The sequence below is a fragment of the Oncorhynchus mykiss genome, chromosome 23 (genome assembly GCF_013265735.2).
Source record: "Oncorhynchus mykiss isolate Arlee chromosome 23, USDA_OmykA_1.1, whole genome shotgun sequence".
Classification (NCBI taxonomy): Eukaryota; Metazoa; Chordata; class Actinopteri; order Salmoniformes; family Salmonidae; genus Oncorhynchus; species Oncorhynchus mykiss.
The window spans coordinates 42475981-42495733 of NC_048587.1; the positions used below are offsets into that span (position 1 = coordinate 42475981).

General features: G+C 43.1%; 1 protein-coding gene across 1 annotated transcript; it reads right to left on the minus strand.

Moving 5' to 3' along the window:
- Nucleotides 1-1433: 1433 nt before the first annotated feature.
- Nucleotides 1434-19685, minus strand: LOC110502786 (alpha-N-acetylgalactosaminide alpha-2,6-sialyltransferase 2). Its single transcript, XM_021581060.2, has 10 exons — nt 18821-19685; nt 12914-13343; nt 10135-10405; nt 8277-8442; nt 6485-6659; nt 5969-6107; nt 5692-5795; nt 5407-5490; nt 3904-4003; nt 1434-2707 (listed from the first exon to the last, which is right to left on the minus strand). Exons 2-10 carry the CDS (start codon nt 13072-13074, stop codon nt 2537-2539), a joined length of 1371 nt encoding a protein of 456 aa, XP_021436735.2. The 5' UTR covers nt 13075-13343; nt 18821-19685; the 3' UTR covers nt 1434-2536.
- Between the last annotated feature and the right edge of the window lie 68 nt (nt 19686-19753).

The following is a 19753-nucleotide window of genomic DNA, read 5'->3' on the forward strand; positions in this document are numbered from 1 at the left end:
GAGAAGAGTCCAGGTGCTCTATTGTCTAGTCCAGCCACACATACTCCAATTCTCCAAGAGATCCTTGGAAACATCCATTCATGTTCTGGGAGCGTGTGCCCGGAGAAAAAGGCCACTGACAAAGTGTCCTTTTGGAGTTGTTGTGGAAACATCTTCCTTCACTTCAAATAGTTTCCCCAGTTACCCCAACAACAACTCATTTTGCAGACAAAAGATTGAGATTCACATTAAGGAACACACTGGTGGTAGTTTGAAAAAAAATACAGTTCTTGTCTATGTAGCATTGCTCTCTCATATTAATAAGGAAACATGTATGAAAGTAAAATACATTTTAAAAACATATTTAATAAAAAATTTACTTTTTGATTTAAAAAAAAATAATCTGTTATCTTCTCCCCTTAACTTTGCTTTGGTCAAACACTTGAGTTGTCTGTTGACCCACTACTACACTGACTCCACACAGAAACATAGTAATATCATGTCAAAATTATCTGACTACTTATCAGAATAGACCATGACTACTGCCGGCAGTGCTGTGCGAAAGAATTTAGGGCAGTGAGCGAGGGTAGTGGGTATTTTAAGTAGGTGGCCCGCCCAGCAGCAACAGCCCTATCTCTTGTCAACATACAGTGGGGTCCGAAATTACTGACACCCTTAAAAAAAGATAAGCAATAACGACTGTGCAAAATAAATAATTAAAATACGGATCTATAATGAATGCAAAAAAATGGGGGAATTATATTTTATATTTACAATTGCTCAGATTTTGTTTAACAAGTAATACTTTTTATCTCTCAAAAAGGTAGTGGTTATTGACAACCCTAAAGATTCTGATAAATAAAGTGGTAAAAGTTGAATATTTGGTCCCATGACGACATCAAGCTTGTGACTCTACAAACTTGTTGGATGCATTTGCAGTTAGTTTGGTAGTGTTTCAGATTATTTTGTGCCCAATAGAGTCACTTTTATTATAAATAAGAATAGCATATGTTTCTAAACACTTCTACATTCATGTGGATGCTGCCATGATTACAGAAAATCCTGAATGAATTGTGAATAATGAGGAGTGAGAACGGTAGAGGGAGGGTCACAGATCATACATGCTAACCTCTCACCATTACCAATAACAGGGGAGGTTAGCATGTCTTGGGGGTATGATCTAACCTCTCACCATTACCAATAACAGAAGAGGTTAGCATGTCTTGGGGGTATGATCTAACCTCTAACCATTACCAATAACAGGGGAGGTTAGCATGTCTTGGGGGTATGATCTAACCTCTCACCATTACCAATAACAGGGGAGGTTAGCATGTCTTGGGGGTATGATCTAACTTCTAACCATTACCAATAACAGGGGAGGTTAGCATGTCTTGGGGGTATGATCTAACTTCTAACCATTACCAATAACAGGGGAGGTTAGCATGTCTTGGGGGTATGATCTAACTTCTAACCATTACCAATAACAGGGGAGGTTAGCATGTCTTGGGGGTATGATCTAACTTCTAACCATTACCAATAACAGGGGAGGTTAGCATGTCTTGGGGGTATGATCTTTGAAACATATGTCTGACTAAGACCCACAAAAGCTGATTGTCTGAAATGGTTTAAAAATACTAAAAAAGGTCTTAAAATAGTATAAAAAGGCTAATAAAAGGGGCCTCGCGGGTGGCGCAGTGGTCTAGGGCTGTTCCACCAGAGACTCTGGGTTCGCACCCAGGCTATGTCGCAGCTGGCCGCGACCGGGAGGTCCGTAGGGCGACGCAAAATTGGCCTAGCGTCGTCTGGGTTAGGGAGAGTTTGGACAGTAGGGATTTCCTTGTCTCTCCTCCTGTAGCGGGCTGGGTGTAGTGCACGCTAACCAGGTCGCGAGGTGCACGGTGTTTCCTCCGACACATTGGTGCGGCTGGCTCCCGGGTTGGATGAGCGCTGTGTTAAGAAGCAGTGCGGCTTGGTTGGGTTGTGTTTTGGAGGACGCATGGCTTTCGACCTTCGTCTCTCCAGAGCCCGTATGGGAGTTGTAGCGATGAGACAAGATAGAAACTACTAACAATTGGATACCACAGAATTGGGGAGAAAAGGGGGTAATATTAAACAATAAAAAAATTAAAAGGCTAATAAATATTATTTGGTAAAATATGTCCAAAATCAGGGCCATTGATAAAATCTTCAGCTGCACAGTCTAAAACAATCTTTTCCCAGAATGAAAAGAATCTGTCAGTTTTCCTGGTAACTCAGCAAGTGTCAGCAACAGTCTATGACTGGCCACCTGCCTCCACCCTTTTAGAGACTTCTCAAGCCCATCTCCATGGAGACCATTTTCTCAGAAGTATTGGCTAACCTCCAACATGGCAGGCAATGACGAAGTCAGACGTGGAGTAATTTTTCTATAAATCTTGTAGTTGCAACTAACAGTAAGTTAGTTTACTGGGGGTTGGCAAACCTTGGGAGCCAGTGGTGGACACATAGTCATTACCATAGACGTATGTCATTAATGTGGTCGTTGCCATAGTGACCTGGAGTGAGTTAGTTCCTGAGATCACTGGTGCATGTAGAGCGTGATGAGTCCTGCCTGGTGGAGCTGCTGCCACAGTGTCATCTCCATCTTCAGGTCATGGTTGATGAAGAAAGCCACAGGGTGATATCTACTGTCATAGTAGTGGTCAGAGTAGTTTTTATAGTCTGGAGTCATGAAGCCATACGCGCTCACCTGTTTTCAACATGCACACAGACAGAGAGCGAGAGAGAGAGACAGAGAGAGAGGAAAAGGGGGGGATGGGTTAGTTGGTGCAGTCACCGTCTTGTTGTCAAGTGTTTCACAACTCAAGCACAATGATTACCTTATGGACCTTTGCTTTCATTAGGGATCTGAGCGGCATGCTGCATGTCTAATCGAAGGCTATCAGGGCCAGAGTAACTACTGTCAATCCGTAAGGCAAGTGCAGTCATGTCCAGGGAGTCGTAATTAATGGTGTAGTGGAGGGTAAAAATGCAGTTTATCCACCTTTTTATTTTGCCAAACAGTTTACCCATATTTTACAGAAAAATACATTGACAGTAAAGGGAGTTTAACTTTTTTTCACCGTGACTGGCAATCAGAGTTTACTCAGCTTTTACTGTACACTACATATTTTACTGTACACTACAGCTTTTACTGTACTCTACAGCTTTTACTGTACACTACAGCTTTTACTGTACACTACAGCTTTTACTGTACATGGTCGTAACTAACTAATATAACGTTACAGTTTACCTTGTGCTTTTACTGTACACTACATATTTTACTGTACACTACAGCTTTTACTGTACACTACAGCTTTTACTGTACACTACAGCTTTTACTGTACACTACATATTTTACTGTACACTACAGCTTTTACTGTACACTACAGCTTTTACTGTACATGGTCGTAACTAACTAATATAACGTTACAGTTTACCTTGTGCTTTTACTGTACACTACAGCTTTTACTGTACATGGTCGTAACTAACTAATATAACGTTACAGTTTACCTTGTGCTTTAAGATTTTTTATTTAACTAGGTAAGTCAGTTAATAACAAATTATTATTTACAATGACGGCCAACTACCCGCCAAACCCTAATCCGGATGACGCTGGAACAATTATGCGCCACCCTATGGGACTCCCAATCACGGCCGGTTCTGATACAGAATGGAATCAGACCAGGGTCTGTAGTGACTCCTCTAGCACTGAGATGCAGTGCCTTAGACCGCTGCCCCAGTCGGGAGCCCTTTTACTGTACATGGTCGTAATTAACTAATACAACGTGTTGTAGTTACAGTTTACCTTGTGCTTTTACTGTCAGTGGTCATAAACGGTCTTGTCTTGTTCAAATATGAAGAGTTGTAATTACTGTTTAGTGGCTGTGGTAGCTCATACTGTACCTGGTCACAGGTGTGCATAGCAGCCAGCAGCATCACAGCACCTGTTGATGGACGGTATATGTTCTTGTATTTGGTCTGCATGGCATGGCCTCGGAGGAACCTACACAGAACATGAAAACCATTTAACAACCACACTGCAGGTGCACATATTTACTTCAAATTAAATATTAAAATAGTGTCAGAAAATATTCTCAGGTACAATAAAGTTGATCTAGTGGTGTGGGGGCTGTGCTTTGGCAAAGTGGGTGGGGTTATATCCTTCCTGTTTGGCCCTGTCCAGGGGTGTCATCGGATGGGGCCACAGTGTCTCCTGACCCCTCCTGTCTCAGCCTCCAGTATTTATGCTGCAGTCGTTTATGTGTCGGGGGGCTAGGGTCAGTTTATTATATCTGGAGTACTTCTCCTGTCCTATCCGGTGTCCTGTGTGAATTTAAGTATGCTCTCTCTAATTCTCTCTTTCTTTCTCTCTCTCGGAGGACCTGAGCCCTAGGACCGTGCCTCAGGACTACCTGATATGATGACTCCTTGCTGTCCCCAGTCCACCTGGCCGTGCTGCTGCTCCAGTTTCAACTGTTCTGCCTGTGATTATTATTATTTGACCATGCTGGTCATTTATGAACATTTGAACATCTTGGCCATGTTCTGTTATAATCTCCACCCGGCACAGCCAGAAGAGGACTGGCCACCCCACATAGCCTGGTTCCTCTCTAGGTTTCTTCCTAGGTTTTGGCCTTTCTAGGGAGTTTTTCCTAGCCACCGTGCTTCTACACCTGCATTTCTTGCTGTTTGGGATTTTAGGCTGGGTTTCTGTACAGCATTTTGAGATATCAGCTGATGTACGATGGGCTATATAAATACATTTCATTTGATTTGATCCTATTCTATCCTAAAATGCCTTTGTTGGAGAAAAGGTGTTGGACAGACCACTCCGAGCTACCACCTTTTCCTTGTTGTGAGGAGAGCTAACGATATACAATACTTGTCCTTTTCAGTATCCACCGAAACAGAGTCACACTATATCCTGATGGAAGCCTGATATGGTTAATTAATTTAGATATCATTTTAATTACATGGCACTGGCACACGACACGCATGGTGAGTTAGTTTCATATATATTTTGAACCACCTCCTCATCAGATGACCCTATTTAGCCATTGTGAGAAGAGTGCTTGGTCTAGCCACCCAAAACACTTGAGTTTCACATTTCAAAAGGAGTTTATATGTCCAGGTGTGTGTAATCAGAGCTCTGGTGTGATTCTGATGAGTCACAACAACTATCCTAAAGATTATTATTTAACTAGGCAAGTCAGTTAAGAACAAATTCTTATTTACAATTGACGGCCTACGCCGGCCAAACCCGGATGACGCTGGGCCAATTGTGCATCACCCTATGGGACTCCCAATCACGGCCGGATGTGATACAGTCTGGATTTGAACAAGGGTCTGTAGTGATGTCTCTTGCACTGAGATGTCTCTTACAAAGAGATCCCCTCTTTTACTCACCTGTTTCTGATGTAACGTATGAAATCTGGATGGTACATCTTGAACTTTTCTACACTCACATTTTTTCCAAAGTATGTGGGTGGCCTGAGGTAGAAAAAATAAAATAAAGGCCTCTATTCACAAGCTGCACAAAGAAATATCAATATGGCTAACGGTATACAAGACACATTTGTAAATAAAGAAGGAATACTTGAGGGACATTGAGGGTGTTCAATTACAGTGGATGCTGTGCGGGGAAGGAAATCAAAACTGTCTCCATGGATGCGAACCCATGCCACCTCTTACGTTTTGCTCTTCTCTGGTCCTCTCTCTACTGGAGTGTGTGTGGCGGCTGCTTTCATCAGCAGGTAATCTCTGTCATGGTCTGGCAGGAAGACATACCTAGTCTCCTGGGAGGGGGGGGGGGGGGTGAATACAATCAGACTATAAAGAGTTTTGTTTTTGAATGAATGAAAAGAATGGATGGAATAATTAGTGAATTAATACATTTTATTCCACAAACAATGTTTATACCCAGTGAGTCAATTTGATCGTGAACCATCAACATCATGTAAGGTCTCACCTCAGAGAGCGGGGGTCCTCTGTAGCCTGCTCCGGCGTAGCTCTTCATGGAGTTACGGAGGGTGTTGGTGGAGAACGTGTAGAGGGATGTTCTAGAGCCCACATCCTGCTCAAAGCCCTTAATCACAGCTCCGTTGGTCCTGGAATCACAACAGAGGTACGGAACAGAACACTGTCAATGACCAATTAGAACACAGGAAAATTGTCAATGACCAATTAGAACAGTAGCATGAATGAACATGAACACTGTCAATGACCGTTGGAAAATAAATGACCACTTAGACCCTTAGGTAACCACAGCAACCAGATACATGCCTCATTGTAATCTACAGACTCTTCAGGAGCCCTTGAATGGACCATCCTGATTGACAAAATGCCAACTGTCACATTAATGTGGTAATACTCATTACAAGGAACGTGTAGAATGAAAAGTTTTAAAAACCTAAGATGGTCTAACCTCGTTCATAGGCTATTGAGGAAGTCAAGACTAAACAAGGTCGAAAAAGGCGTCTCTCACCTGAAGACATAGTCATGTTGGTCAATCTCCCGGCCCTTCTTAGAATCCTTCAGAATCCCTCCGTTGCCCACGACAGCACAGCAGACACACTGCGAGCCGTTGCTACGACGATCCCAGTCATCAAACATGTGCCAGTTGGCCGATGTGTTGAGAACAGACAGGGTTGATACCAGAGCTGTTTGCACAACAAAAGAAAAAAACATTTCATTTTCATTTTTTTACAAAGACCTCTGAGAATCATTTTATAATTATTGGCAGCCTTGCTCACAGCAATAAATGCATTCCAAAGTAATAAAAAAATATATTCATAAAGGGAGCCAATCTATGGATCTCTGCCAAAGATCTTTACCTAATGCAAATCACCCAATGGACGATTCTTACACACTCAACGTGTCTTATTGTCCCAATAGCTGCGAAACACCAGATGGGGCCTGAGGCAAGGTGTGGGTAAATCTTTATTTGTACAGTCTATGGGGTGAACACAGTGGAACAATTCCATCATTTACTCTTCTAGATCTGAGCTAAGAGATTTGCATGTACAGACGCCTCACAAGAAACAGACGCCTCACAAGTCCTCAACTGGCAGCTTCATTAAATAGTACCTACAAAACACCAGTCTCTACGTCAACAGTGAGGAGGCGACTCTGGAATGCTGGCCTTCTAGGGGCAGAGTTGCAAAGAAAAAGCCATCTCTCAGACTGGCCAATTAAAAGAAAAGACGAAGATGGGCAAAAGAACACAGACACTGAACAGAGGAACTCTGCCTAGAAGGTCAGCATCCCGGAGTCGCCTCTTCACTGTTGATGTTGAGATTGGTGTTTTGTGGGTACTATTTAATGAAGCTGCCAGTTGAGGACTTGTGAGGTGTCTGTTTCTCAAACTAGACACTAATGTACTTGCTCAGTTGTGCACCGGGGCCTCCCGCTCCTCTTTCTATTCTGGTTAGAGCCAGTTTGCACTGTTCTGTGAAGTGAGTAGTACACAGCTTTGCACGACATCTTCAGTTTCTTGGCAATTTCTCGCATGGAATAGCCTTCATTTCTCAGAACAAGAATAGACTGACGAGTTTCAGGAGAATGTTTCTGACCATTTTGAGCCTGTAATCGAACCCACAAATGCTGATGTTCCAGATACTCAACTAGTCTAAAGAAGGCCATGTTTATTGCTTCTTTAATTAGCACAACAGTTTTCAGCTGTGCTAACATAATTGCAAAAGGGTTTTCTAATGATCAATTAGCCTTTAAAATTATAAACTTGGATTAGCTAACACAATGTGATGGTTGCTGATAATGGGCCTATGTATATGTTCCACAAAAAAATCAGCCGTTTCCAGCTACAGTAGTCATTTACAACATTAACAACGTCTACACTGTATTTCTGATCAATTTGATGTTACTTTAAATGGACAAGCATTTTTTTTCTTTCAGAAAGAAGGACATTTCTAAGTGAACACAAACTTTTGAACGGTAGTGTATCTGTAAAGAGGTACAGATGTCCTATTGACTGACCATAAAGGGTTGTAATGTCCTATCTCTGAACCCATGTACAATCTTTATTGTGTAGGCCATGGAGCAAAGAGCACTGCAGTTAGACAATGGCCACATTGTGTGTTAGTCACCCACATTAACGCCAACTGTCTGACTGTCTGTCTTACTGTAGCCAATGTTGTGTAACTATATTATGTGTAGTCGTTGCTGTAACTATTAATATTAACATGACTTGTCCAAGCATTGGTGTGAAGTAATGCATTGAAACTACGGTCACATGTCAACAATGTATTGAAAGCACTTACTGTCAATGTCAAGGTTTCCCCAGCCGTGAGCCCCTGGGTACACTTGGAGGCGCTGGTACTGTTCTGGAGTGGCATGCTTGGCCCACTGGAGGACAGGGATCCTGCCCAAATACCTCACCCCAAAGTTTGTCTGGGGAACCCTGCTACGAATACTATTTGGACAGTCCTGCAGGGGGAAAAAAACAGTCTTCTTATTGACGACTCTGAAAGTTCCTCTTGAATCCATTATGAGTTCATCTCAGACCATCTTTAAACCCGTCCATGTAATCTGATGCATTAAGATCTAAAAGGCTAAACTGAACCTAAATCTGCATTCCTACTGTGAGACTATACACTTCTTGTGTTTTAGTTTTATAGTAAGGGACACAACACCAAAACACAGTCACAACTCAAATTCATTGTTATCATTACATAGCAGCACATAACAGCGCCAGCAATATTTGTTCCAGTTGACAGACTTTGCAACAGCATAAATTGTATGACTCTCAATGGAAGTAATTAACTGTATCTTGTAATTTAACGTTCTACAGTGGAAGAGCTGCATAGTGACTAGAGGGATGTGGAGAATTATAATTCTTGGGGAGAGACATAGCGTTTATGAAGAACACGTGGAAAACTCATTGACTACATTCTAAATGGCACCCTATTTGCTATATACTGTACATATGGCTCTAGTCAAAAGTAGTGCACTATGTAGGGAATAGGGTGATATTTGGGATGCAGCCTCACTGTATCATCCCAAACCCTCTGTTTGTTCTAAATAAAAAAACATTGCACTACAATTATCTAATTAAAATGTCAGCAATAACTCATTTTAATTCAGTTAATTGCATCATTTATTTTGTCAGGTACTTATGACATGCGTTATGTAGTCTTTGGGGTCAATTACGACGTGCAAGGGCAGCGGAGTCTAGGCGATAGAATTGAACCATATGGTATTCCTTTATCGTCTGCTGTCTATCCGTACGGGTGGATCGGTCTTATGCCAGACACCATAAACAAACACTCTTAGAGAAAACACCATATAGAGAACACCAGTAGTTCCTCTCTTTTGCAACCATCATTTTATGTCCACATTAACAAGACAAATAACAGTAATCAATGGAAGCAGACATCCTGGAACTGAAGTGACTGTTTTGCTTTTAAACCTCAGCAATGGTTCATATGAAATGTTCAATGTTATAAGAAAGTCTTGAGTAACAACTTCATTTTGTCCGTCTTTTTCTTGGTAGCTTATGGGATGACTCTACAACATTGTTCTATGGAGTTGACACAAAGCTGTTAGAGCAAAGAAAACAGTCTGGGAGAATGTGTAATATGACTTCATATCCTGTCATGGTACGTGGGCAAAAAAGAACACCACCCGTTATTTACTGGAAATGAATCCACTCACACACACGCCCGCCCACGCAAGTACACCTAACGTCCTTGTAGAACATGAAATCATTCCATTAACATCAGCTTCAAGGCTGATGAACAGTGAACTAGTGGTATAATTGTACCACGCAGATTGTAGCATATAAAGACGTGACAATACAACTGGCCGATTTCCACACAACGTAACATGGAGAGGCCCAAAACGTATCAAATGGCTGTATGAATTACGTTTTGGGTTGTATAATCTGTTTGTTTCCTCGAGTATCAACCATGTAATCTGACTGAGTATCAATTTTCCTAATTACAGAAGTGTGGGGCATTATTTTGACAGTGTCCCCATGCATAGCCACCCATACGACTGAAAGTGCAACCCTCAGTACTTCCTCCAAGCCCTTCTAAGGTCTCTAAAGTAGGCCACAATCACACCAAGCAGATGAAATGAAAGAACAGGAACAGCTCAGAAAGGGGAACTTCAACTCACGGTTTGAGGTGGGGCGACTTCGCTGTAGTAACTGTCTCCAATGAAGGGTGGCTCTGTTGGTTTGGTTGAATTGGAGAGGAGAGCACCTTTAATATTTTGACCCTTGATAGTTCTGACCCTGGCTCCAGGTTTCATTGAGGGTCTGGCTCCGACAGGGGATGTGGACTGTACCTTTAACCTTAAATGTGTTGTTGGTGTTGAACCAATGTGTAGGCTGTCCAAACCATCTGATGGTGTGTTGCCGTCAATAAGGTCTTCAGAGTCGTGTGACCTAGTGTAAGACAAAACAACACGGCAATGGTCAAACCTGTAGCAGAAAGGGATAGTGCATTGTTACACCAACTCTACTGGTCAGTGTAACAATGTGCAATTGTTGTGGTCACTAACGCTGTGTGTGATCATAGAAGGCTTACTCCAAGTTAACTATATCCTGCTACTAATAATGGAAACAAATCACATATTAAATCAGTTTGTAACATTTATTTTTGCTGTAGAAAGCCAGCTTACTTTTCACATAATCTCTCACAAGCAAAGGTCTTCTAGTAACAAGACCGTTTTTTAAACTATAGTAAATATTCCAGTATTCCCCTTCCCCATGTCCACAACACAGCCGTTAGACGTGGCTGTATCCAGGCACTCCGTGTAAACTGGTTACCAATGTAATTAGTAACGTCATTTTTTTGTCATAACCATGGTATTTGAGACGGCTCGAACCGGCCGTTTAATAATACTATATAATCCATAAACAGTGCCCATCTGGCACTAGCAGCTGAAGCCTCAGGTAACCATGGTGCTGCTCAACACTGATTGGCCACTCTGGACAACCAATCGGATCCAGAAGAATCCAGTCTCAGCAGAAAGGAACATCCGAACAAAGACTCCAACACCAACAAGTTTGGCGAAAAAACACGACAGTGCTGGGCCTGATCATCAACGACGATGAGACAGCCTATAGGGAGGAGGTCAGAGTCATGGCAGTGTGGTGCCAGGACAACAACCTCTCAATCAACGTCAGCACGACAAAGGTGCTTATCGTGGACAACAGGAAATGGAGGGCCGAACACGCCCCCATTCACATTGACAGGTCTGAAGTGGAATGGGTCGAGAGCTTCAAGTTCCTCGGTGTCCACATCGCTAAGGAATTATCATGGTCCACACACACCAACACAGTTGTGAAGAAGGCACGACAACGCCTCTTCCCCCTCAGGAGGCTAAAAAGATTTGTCATGGGCCCTCAGATACTCAAAAAGTTACACAGCTGCACAATTGAACGCGTCTTGACTGGCTGCGTCACAGCTTAGTGTGGCAACTGCTCTGCATTTGACCTCAAGGCGCTACCAAGGCTGAACTCTTTGCCATTCCGGGCCTCTATACCAGGCCTGGTCTGTGGAAGGCCCTAAAAACTGTCAAAGACTACAGCCACCCAAGTCATAAACTGTTCTCTCTTCTACCGCACGGCAAACGGTGCCGGAGCACTGAGTCTGGAACCAAAAGGCCCCCAAGCCATAACACTACTAAAATAGTTAAGCAAATAGCTACCCAGACTATCTGCATTGACCCTTTCTGCACCAATTATTTTTGACTATGCACACACACTGAACTCTACCCACACACACTCACGCTACATAGCCAAAAGTATCCACTAATTTAAAGGGGTGTCCAAATACCTTTGGCCACTGACACTCCAACATACACACACACATTGCCGCTACTGTTTATTATCTATCCTGTTGCCTAGTCACTTTACCCCTGCATTTATATACATACTGTATCTACCTCAATTACCTCATACCCCTGCACGTCGTCTCACTACTGGTACCCCTTATATATAGCCAAGTTATTGTTACTCATTGAATATGTATTTCTCGTGTTACTAGGTTTTGTTATATTTTGCATTCTTCCCCTCTGCATTGCTGGGAATGGCCCATAAGTAAGCATTTCACTGTTAGTCTACACCACTTGTCTACGAAGCATGTGACAATTAAAATTAGATTTATATTAATAAAAAAACAATGTAATAAACCCAATCAGATGAGGGTGAACCTGAGATCAAAAGGTGACAAAAAATGTGAAATGCAAATGTGTTTGTCATTTACTGGCCTTTCTTATTACAGCAAGCTACACATCGACTCCTGCATTTGGAGAGCCACAGTTTGGAACTAAGAAGGATATGCACAGCAGGGTTGTTTGGAGACTCAGGCATTTATATAAAAGCACTGCCCACTGTTGCTAAGTCAAACCCAAGGGCTACGTTAAGCAGGCAGGCTGCAGCTTAAAATGACTGACCTGTTAAAGCTCAAACCACTCAAACGTGTCATTTAGTCTCTGAAATAGACCTCTCAGAGAGAAACAGAGACACACAGAGAGAGTCGCTCTCGTAATGCATCTTATCTGCACCCCCATGCTTTTAAAACGGAACTATCGCTCACCCATTACTAGCAGCCTAACATTTCACATGTCAAGACTCAGAGAGACTACTGCCTCTGAAAGAACACCAGAATGTTTTTTTTTCTTCATTCTCTTCATCCATTTTGTCTAGCTTGTGCTGCTGTGTGGCTCCATTGTGAAAACCATAATGATACGACTTGCAGGAAGAACGTAGTGGTTAGAGAAAACCATGGAGCAGTTTATTCTCCATGATCTCAGCCATTTCCCTCTGTATGGCTGCTCATTATGCAAACCAAGGGAAATGACTAGGATTAATTTCAGGAAACAGGGAGAAAAATACATAGCACATAGTATATTCAGCTGGGTCAATGGTGCTTTGTTGTTTGTTTACCTGTTTGGTTCCTGTGTGTACCCAAGACCAGGGAAGTGTGACAGGTTCAGGTTGACCATGCGCCAGGGGATGGTGATCTCCAGGCTCAAACACAGGATGTAGATGACCAGCAGGGAGATGACACCCAGGAAGCACAGCCCCAGCCTCCTCTTGAGCCCCATGTCTGTCACCGTGGCCCCGAGCCTGGGCAGCTGGCCACGTGTGTGCCCCCTGCTCTCCAACCTCCCCGGAGGAGGAACATGAGAACTAGGCAGAGGGGGAGGAGGATGGGGGAGTAGAGGGGTGGAGGGGAGTCGCTGATGTCCTTCTGAGGAGGACGTTTAGGTTTTTCAGGGGTGCAACGGGAAAAGAGATGAGGGCCAGGGGTGGATTTGACTGTAAATTAGTCCAGAGGGTCTCTGCTCCGGGGCCCCTCTCACCCCACGAAAGTCTGAAGAGAAAGAGAAAAGGACTGAGACAGGAGAGCAACAGGGAAGATACAGACAGAGAGAGAGACGGACAGAGAGAGAAACCAGTGAAGAACAAACACCATTGTAAATACAACCCATATTTATGTTGATTTATTTTCCCTTTTGTACGTCATTACAACACTGTATATAGTAGCCATAATATGACATTTGAAATGTCTCTTTTCCTTTTGAACTTTTGTGAGTGTAATGTTGATTTCACTTGAGAGAGAGAAACAGAGAGAAAGAAACTCACCAGAGTTGCTCCCAATAACCCCTTTTAAATAGACATCTGTCCACATAATACAGGGTCACCCTTCTCTTTCATATCCCTCTGATTATAGGGACAGGTTGGGTCGGGTATTTACCTTGGCCCGTTTATTGCAATGTCCCTGATGCATCATGGTACAGGAACTGAATAGGCTAAGCCCTCATCTGACCACAACTGTTTCGAACACAGTGCTGGTAGAGTCAGTGGTGGGAAAAGTACACAATTGTGATACTTGAGTAAAAGTTAAGATACCTTAATAGAAAATGGCCCAAGTAAAAGTAAAATTCACCCAGTAAAATACTACTTGAGTAAAAGTCTAAAATTATGTTTTTAAATATACTTAAGTACCAAAAGTAAATGTAATTACTAAAATATACTTAATTTAAAAAATATATATAATTGGTACACACACTTCACCACAGTGTTCTCCATATAATATAAAATAAAATGTTATTAGTCACATGTGCTGAATACAGTGAAATGCTTACTTACGAGCCCCTAACCAACAATGCAGTTTAAAAAAATACAGATAAAAGTAACAAGTAAAGCCCACCAGTGAAATAACAATAGAGAGACTATATACAGGGGGGTACCGATACAGAGTCAATGTGCGGGGGCACCGGTTATTTGAGGTAGTATGGACATGTAGGTAAAGTTATTAAAGTGACTATGCATAGATGACAACAGAGAGTAGCAGTGGTGTAAAGAGGGGGTACTGCAAATAGTCTGGGTAGCCATTTGACTAGATGTTCAGGAGTCTTATGGCTTGGGGGTAGAAGCTGATTAAAAGCCTCTTGGACCTAGACTTGGCGCTCCGGTACCACTTGCTGTGCGGTAGCAGAGATAACAGTCTATGACTGGGGTGGCTGGAGTTTTTTGTGCCTTCCTCTGACACCGCCTGGTATAGAGGTCTTGGATGGAAGGAAGATTGGCCCCAGTGATGTACTGGCCCGTTCGCACTACCCTCTGTAGTGCCTTGCGGACGGAGGCCGAGCAGTTGCCATACCAGGCGGTGATTCAACCAGTCAGAATGCTCTCGATGGTGCAGCTGTAGAACCTTTTGAGGATCTGAGGACCCATGCCAAATCTTTTCAGTCTCCTGAGGGGGAAGAGGTTTTGTCGTGCCATCTTCACAACTGTCTTGGTGTGCTTGGACCATGTTAGTTTGTTGGTGATGTGGACATCAAGGAACTTGAAGCTCTCAACCTGCTCCACTACAGCCCCGTCGATGAGAATGGAGGCGTGCTTGGTCCTCCTTTTCCTGTAGTCCACAATCATCTCCTTTGTCTTGATCACGTTGATCATGGCCAGGTCTCTGACCTCCTCCCTATAGGCTGTCTCGTCATTGTTGGTGATTAGGTCTACCACTGTGTTGTCATCTGTAAATGTAATGATGGTGTTGGAGTCGTGCCTGGCTGTGCAGTCATGAGTGAGTACAGGAGGGGACGAAGCACGCACCCGAGGGGCCCCTGTGTTGAGGATCAGTGTGGCGGATGTGTTGTTACCTACCCTTACCACCTGGGGGCGGCCCATCAGGAAGTCCAGGATCCAGTTGCAGAGGGAGTTGTTTAAGTCCCAGGGACCTTAGGTTAGTGATGAGCTTTGAGGGCACTATGGTGTTGGACGCTGAGGTCAATGAATAGCATACACACATAGGTGTTACTTTTGTCCAGGTGGGAAAGGGCAGTGTGGAGTGCAATGGAGATTGCATCAACATTGTATCTGTTGGGGCGGTATGCAAATTGGAGTGGATCTAGGGTTTCTGGGATGATGGTGTTGATGTGAGCCATGACCAGCCTTTAAAGGCACTTCATGGCTACAGGCGTGAGTGCTATGGGTCGGTAGTCATTTAGGCAGGTTACCTTAGTGTTCTTGGGCACAGGGACTATGGTGGTCGGCTTAAAACATGTTGGTATTACAGACTCGGAAAGGGAGAGGTTGAACATGTCAGTGAAGACACTTGCCAGTTGGTCAGTGCACACTCGCAGTACACATCCTGGTAATCCGTCTGACCCTGCGGCCTTGTGAATGTTGACCTGTTTAAAAGGTCTTACTCACATCGGCTGTGGAGAGCATAATCACACAGTTGTCCGGAACAGCTGGTTCTCTCGTGAATGTTTCAGTGTTATTTGCCTTGAAGCGAGCACAGAAGTAGTTTAGCTCGTCTGGTAGGCTCGTGTCACTGGGCAGCTCTTGGCTGTGTTTCCCTTTGTAGTCTGTAATGGTTTGCAAGCCCTGCCACATCCGACGAGCGTCAGAGCCAGTGTAGTACGATTTGATCTTAGCCCTGTATTGATGCTTTGCCTGTTTGATGATTTGTCAGCTCTAGCCTTTATCTCAGTGTGGATGCTGCCTGTAATCCAAGGCTTCTGGTTGGGGTATGTACGTACAGTCACTGTGGGGACGGCGTCATTGATGCACTTATTGATGAAGCCATTGACTAATGTGGTGTACTCCTCAACACCATCGGAGGAATCCCAGAACATATTCCAGTCTGTGCTAGAAAAACAGTCATGTAGCTTAGCATCTGCTTCCTCTGACCACTTTTTTATTGATCTAGTCACTGATGCTTCCTGCTTTAATTTTTGCTTGTAAGCAGGAATCAGTTGGATAGAATTATGGTCAGATTTGCCAAACGGAGGGCGAGGGAGATCTTTATATGAGTCTCTCTGTGTGTGGAGTATAGGTGGTCCAGAATTATTTTCCCTCTGGTTGCACATTTAACATGCTAATAGAAATAGAAAAGTTTCCCTGCATTAAAGTCTCCGGGTGAGTGTTTTCGTTTGCTTATGGCGGAATACAGCTCATTCAATGGTGTCTTAGTGCCAGCCTCTGACTGTGGTGATATGTAAACAGCTACAAAGAATACAGATAAAGACTCTCTCGGTAGGTAGTGTGGTCTACAGCTTATCATGAGATACTCTACCTCAGGCGAGCAATAGCTTGAGACTTTCTTAGATATCGTGCACCAACTGTTGTTTACAAAAATACAGAGACCACCAACCCTAGTCTTACCAGATGCCGCTGTTCTATCCTGCTGGTACATCATATAACCAGACAGATGTATGTTGACTTTGTTGTCGTTCAGCCATGACTCTGTGAAGCATAAGATGTTACAGTTTTTAATGTCCCGTTGGTAGTTTAATCTTCCGCCTAACTCGCCAATTTTATTGTCCAAAGATTGCACGTTTGCTAGCAGAATGGAGGGAAGTGGGGGTTTATTCGATCGCCTACGAATTCTCAGAAGGCAGCCCGACCTTCGCCCTGTCTTTCTCTGCCTCCTCTTCACGCAGATCGTGGCCTGATCCTGAGGAAGCAGTGTATCCTTTGCCTCGGGCTCGTCAGAGTCGTGAAAGGAAAAAGAGGATTCTGCTAGTCCGTGGTGAGTAATCACAGTCCTGATGTCTAGATGTTCTTACGGTCATAAGAGATAGTAGCAGCAACATTATGTACAAAATAAGTTAAAAGCAAATAAACAAAACAACTATCAGCTGGGGGCACGTAAAAATCTGCCGTCCTCTCCGGCGCCATCTTACAAATACATGTTTATAAATGTGTTGTTTATTTGATGTATTGCTAAAATAAAAGGTTCAATAAAATAAGTAATAAAAATTTGTTCTTACTGATTAAAATAAAATCTTCAATGGTGGTAAAGACTGACTTCAAAGAGACAACATTCAAGTCCTCCTTCCCCACTTAGTCTGACTGCTGCTCTCTCTGGCTCCACAACACCCGCCCGGGCATCTAGGAGGTGTGAATACCCAGCCAGCCTACAAGTAGGGGATGAAAAGTGCTTCACAGCAGAAATAGACTTGGAACCAGCAGCACAATCTTGTGTAGAGGGTGTTCTAAATACTGTAAATTGTAAATAGTGTGTACATTTTTTTTTCTTCCACTTTGTGTGTGGTTATATTCTCCTACATTACTTTCACATTTCCACAAACTTCAAAGTGTTTCCTTTCAAATGGTATCAAAAATATGCACATCCTTGCTTCAATGCCTGAGCTACAGGCAGTTAGATTTGGGTATGTCATTTTAGGGAAAAATTGACAAAAAGGGGCGGATCCTTAAGAGGTTTAAAGTAGTAGTTTAAAGTATTTTTACACCACTGGACAGAGTCACTGCCAAATGTACAATTTCTGACAACCCTGCTCAATCCTCAACCAGAGAAGAACAAGAGGGTCATGGCAACAACATGAAACCAGAATCACATCACTACTCTAAGGGCCTTGGTCAAAAGTAGTGCAGTAGAGTGTTATTTGGGGTGCGTCCAATGTTTTTCCTTCTCATGTTCCCCTTCCCTGTGACAAACCATAAGGAACGATCTGAAACTCCGTTACTCTGGTAGAGTCAAGGAATTTCTTTATTTTATTCTTTAGTTTATTTACTAACTATTTTCTTAACTCCATTTGTTGAACTGTATTGTTGGTTAATGGCTTGTAAAGTAAGCATTTCATGGTAACTACACCTGTTGAATTCGGCGCAAATGACAAATAACATTTGATTTGATGTCCACGTGACCATACTCCCACACCTCACGCTGACTACAATGACAGGGTAAAGACAGTAGAGTGGAAAACATGGCACAGGGTGGAAAACATTTTATCTTTAACCAACTAGGCTACTTAAGTCTCTTAGTTATGCTCCATCATGAAAACATACCAAATTACAATGAATACATCCGCGCAAATGTATCAAACTGCTGTAACACAGATGGCACCGATGTACTTTTCCTGACTTAATCTTCCGCGTTTGAAGATAGATGGCTAGGGAATGGAAGGAACACCTAGGTCCTCATTATTAACCCTGTTCAACATCTCTGTAAAAACTTTGACATTTACTGGAGAATAGAGACAAACACTTCCCTTAAAAAGGTCTTGAATATTGATTTGATAGTTGATAGCAACGCCAAGATTGTTGTTCAATTGAGTTTAATAATGATAATAAAATACACCACCCCCTTTGATTTATTTCCTAAAAGTATTTTTGGTTATCCCAAAAGTGGGGCAGAAAAAAAGCACAGCAAACTTTCATGGTCTTTGTCAAGGTTGAATACATTATGCTCAGTAACAAGTCATGACTACACCATCCTCACAGAAACAGCAAGTCGCTACTCTGAGAAATCTCTTCCTGTCTCAACAGAAAACTAAACATAGAAAAGTATTTCAAGATGTCCCCATATCCCCTCACCTGTGACTAGTCTTCTTTAGTGGCAGTCCTGTACTAAGCAGTACAGTAGTGACAGTAGAAAATCCTCTACGCCAGAAGTCTTCTTTAACTAAGTAAACTGTAGCCCAGCTACACTCGAGCCTGGCACAGCATGGGCGGGACTATTGTGAAATGAGCAACAGCTGCTGGTAATTGGTCAAACCCTCCCTCTGTGTCAGGGAGGAAGGGAGAAAGAATGGGGGGGGGGCGCTTCTACCACAGTCACAGGCTGCAATAAAAAGTCAGACATGAGAAGACCTCAGTAGCGGAAGAGCCTTGCTGTGATCACAACGTGTTGAGGCTTGAATCAAAGCCTAGCTTACAGTGAAAGTCAAGATGGCTGAGCCCCTGGCATAGATTAAACACGCACGCTCACATGACATCTATACACACAAACAAAAGAAAAGTGTCAAGGGGCATACAGCAACATGCAGATCGTCCCTCGGGCCCTTGGATGAGTGTTCTCTCCTTGTCAAAGGGGAGAACACTGGAGACTTCAGGTCTCCTCATTTCAACACAGAGAGAGGTTATCAGTAGTCACCCTTTAGCCCTCCAGCCCCAAAATGTATGTGTCCACTCCCCTCCCCCATCTTCTTTCACAATACCAGTCAGCAGGGACCTTAAAGGAAAGTGAGAGCTCTCCGTCTCTGTGTGAGCAGAGATCAGTTAATAGGCTGTCCTAGTCTAATCCTCTAGGTATGGCTTCCTCTCTGGAAGGAAAGGAGAAAACCTACAGAAAGCAGATGCATTTCGACACGCACCACCGGTTCCTTTAGTAGTCAGGAGTGAGAGGGCAAAGAAGTGGAAGGAAAGTGGGTCAGTACAGTCTGGTCAGCTACAGACATCTTTCCAGATGTATGGAAATGACAACCCTTAGGTGTTTTGACCTCTCCACTCCAGACACCAGTGTAAGAA

Coding starts and splice junctions, on each gene's coding strand:
- LOC110502786 (XM_021581060.2), bottom strand. CDS start 13,074: ATGGGGCTCAAGAGGAGGCTGGGGCTGTGCTTCCTGGGTGTCATCTCC. Junction 10,406..12,913: donor TACACACAGGAACCAAACAG/GTAAACAAACAA, acceptor GTCTTACACTAG/GTCACACGACTCTGAAGACC. Junction 8,443..10,134: donor AAGTCGCCCCACCTCAAACC/GTGAGTTGAAGT, acceptor TTCCCCCTGCAG/GACTGTCCAAATAGTATTCG.